The sequence below is a fragment of the Poecilia formosa genome, unplaced genomic scaffold, assembly GCF_000485575.1.
Source record: "Poecilia formosa unplaced genomic scaffold, Poecilia_formosa-5.1.2 Scaffold490, whole genome shotgun sequence".
Taxonomy (NCBI): domain Eukaryota; kingdom Metazoa; phylum Chordata; class Actinopteri; order Cyprinodontiformes; family Poeciliidae; genus Poecilia; species Poecilia formosa.
Window position 1 is genome coordinate 193,104 of NW_006800429.1, and position 3,155 is coordinate 196,258.

At 42.6% G+C, this 3,155-nt stretch overlaps 2 protein-coding genes across 2 annotated transcripts in view; both read right to left on the minus strand.

Moving 5' to 3' along the window:
* LOC103156634 (olfactory receptor 52N5-like) overlaps positions 1-271 on the minus strand; it is a 946-nt gene extending 675 nt beyond the window's left edge. The window contains exon 1 of the mRNA XM_007578763.2: positions 3-271. Within this exon, the coding sequence (XP_007578825.2) occupies positions 3-271 (269 nt within the window). The remainder of the gene's footprint in view (positions 1-2) is intronic.
* A 2,326-nt stretch (positions 272-2,597) lies between these two features.
* LOC103156635 (olfactory receptor 52N2-like) lies at positions 2,598-3,155 on the minus strand (the record flags this gene model as incomplete). The annotated part of the gene is made up of 1 exon (XM_007578764.1): positions 2,598-3,155. A coding segment is annotated over one exon (558 nt), but the record flags the coding sequence as incomplete, so codon positions are not given.

Sequence of the window (3,155 nt, forward strand, 5' to 3'; positions counted from 1 at the left end):
GCTCAGCCGGCGGCTGGAGGATGTCCATCAACACACGAGGCAACATGACAGAGTTTCCCAGAATATCATTAAAAGGCAGGTTGCAAAACAGCAAATACATGGGCTGATGGAGGCTTTTATCGAGGATAATCAGAGCCACAATCCCAACGTTAGCTATCATAATGAACAGATAGACAGACAGCAACAGGAAGAATACAGGGTACATGGACGCGTCCTCCACATTTAACCCTTCAATCTGCAGCATATAGCTGTTGAAAGTGTAGTTTTCCATCGAGCTATTCAACCTCCTGACACTGCAGTGAATCGCAACATCTTTCTTCACATATAAAAGGTATAGAAGCAGGTGACAGGTGGAAATGGGAAGTCCTAACCAACAGGTGGCCATGGAGACAGTCAGATCTTTCAAAGCTCTTAACTTTTTCTGTGTTAAGACTCATTAAGACTCACTGTTAAGACTGTCCATCATTTCAAGTCATGATATCCATGAGATTTAGCCTATTTTCCTTCATATTAAATACTCAAGGTGCCTTGCTCAGATTAGAAGTTTCATTCACTTCTTTGTGGATGCAGTAGAACCGGTCCTGCTCCTGAGCTCAGATCAAATTATTTATGGTCAAAGCTCAACCATGGCTGGGAAGGAAAACTTATTCAGTTAGGAAGCAGCAACACCACTGAAATCCTTAATCTATGCTGTCCTTAAACTAATCAGGCCTGATTCATTTCTAGCCAACGACTGGAGACGTGCCAGAGAACTGAATCCAAACAAGTAAATTCCCCTTGAAGCCTTCTTAGAGTAAGGCCAAAAAAGCAACCTGTTCTCTGAAAGGTGGGTGAAAATATGACATCCACTCAGAGATTGTGGTTGAAAATGAGTGGCCAGGAGTCACTTCCTGAATAGAAACCTCTCATCACTAAAGCCAAAGAGCAGCCAGGGACAGGCAGCCTCGTCTTCCAGAAACTGCACAGGCCTCCAGCAGACAGATACCAGTCACACTCAATGGGCAGCCATATTGCTACAAAGAGGCAGGTCCAACCTGGTTCCAAAAGAGTCTGCAATGTGCGGTCTCTTTTGGAATCCAGTAATTATGTTAGTTTGTTGAGTTTGAAGGTTGGACAGAAGTGGCAAGAGGCCTCAAAGGCCAGATAAATGTTAAATGGCTCTCAGATCAGATTCTGACCCTTGGCAGTGTGCAGGCTGCGTACACTCAATGTATTTTATCGGGGGGACTGCATGTGTCAGGTCAGCAAAGACAAGAAGTTTCTAGGTGCAGCAGAAGCTGATATATTTCCTTAAGAAGCAAATATCTTGTAAGATATATCGTAATGAGCCTGAATTTTTGACCAGGCTGCAAGTTACAGTGAGAGGTGGGCAGGGCTTCTGAATGTTGCCTGGGACATCTGGGAACAACAATGGGATGTATCAGACGTGTCCACTGTGATCCCATGTGTCAGTGATATTTGGCCTTCACTTTCTGCAGTTATAATGTATGATGAATGTCCAAAATGCTCCAATTTCTGGACAACTGTCATTAGAATTAGTGTTAGGCAAATGTCCCAGGTTTCCCAGACCAGTGTGAGCTATCCCTCCCTCCGCTAGAAATTTGATTCCTGGAATCAAAATTGGGGATAAGAAGTATTGGAAAGTACCTCCTGGGGGCTTACCTGTACCGCCAATTGAATCTGGATAAGCACACTTAAGCCGAGCCTCTGACCCATCAATCCAGAGTTAGAGAACTCCACGGCCCTGCTTAGGTAAAACTTTGTGGGACATTTACCTGACATTTTCCTAATTCAAAAGTAGGGCAAAAGTTTCATTGGGCCAGTCTTATCCAGGAACATGTGCCACAGGGTAAACCTTGAACATTTTCCCAACATAACCTATGGGAAAGCTTTCATCAATTTGCAGTAAACCAACCAAGGTATTAGTTGTACTTGAATTCCAGAGACGAGGCTTCCCTGGAAACATACATATCAGGATGGTTGTAGAACAAGGGAATGTTTTTATTTGTGGAAGTCAGTGAAAAAATATCAGTCATAGCAATGAACATGTCATCTGACAGACGTTTACTGTACAGAACCTTCTATGTCCCTCAGTAGGCGAACAGGAAGGGATTTGCAACCTGAAGATGGTCAATTGTATATCTGGGTCTACTGCAGTTTACATTTCTTTGGTTGTCTTGACAAATTTAAGACTAAAATCTGAACTTGTACTAACCTCAATTTTAACATATTTTAAACTTTGACTTTCATACAGTATATAAATATAACTGTATTGTAGTCTGAAGACATTGTAGACATATTTTGGCTAAAAAAAATACTCAAAATATACTCAGAATATTTCCTTACCTTCAAGCATGCATGACTTTTTCTCGTTGGTCAATAAAGTTGTTTTTACAACTCTATATACATTTCTATATTCAATAAACTAAACCCCTCCAGAAATGCCAGAGCCTAAATTTTCTGAAACTCCCAACTAGTAAGGGTTTCTCTGTCTCTCTCCGTTTTCTTTTTTTACACACAAACATTTCATTGTCAAATGTTTTAAACCTAACGAGTCACACTCAGCTTTCAGAATTTAAAACTAATTTCACACATTATTATGATGATGACAGAAACTTTCTGGAGAAGAACAGTTTGGACAGGAACCGTTTCATCTCTTTGGACTGAACGCCGTAGATGATGGGGTTCAGGCTGCCGGGGACGATATGAAACAGAATAACACACACTTTCCTGTACTCTGAGTATTCAGGGAAACGATGCAACACAATGTTCATTTTCCCAAAAACAAACATGATCATGTAGACAAAGAGGTGTGTGCTGCAGGTCTTCAAGGCTTTACTGTTCAGAGACTTGCTCTTACTGGTCAGACAGACAACAGTGATCCTGGTGTAGGTGACAATGATGCTGCCGATGGGGGCTGTCAAGAGGACCACAGTGAAGGTCAGGCCGTAGATGTTATTAACAACCACGTTCTCACACGACAGCTTGAACAGTGAGGCGTTGTCACAGTAAGTATTTGCAATGAAAGTCCTACACCGGTTCAGACGGATGGTCAGGCCCAGCAGAATCCCGATCAGACCCAAGGCCGCCCCCCAGGCAGAGACGGTCAGCTTCACCACCATCCTGTTGGTCATTATCGCAGAGTAACGCAGAGG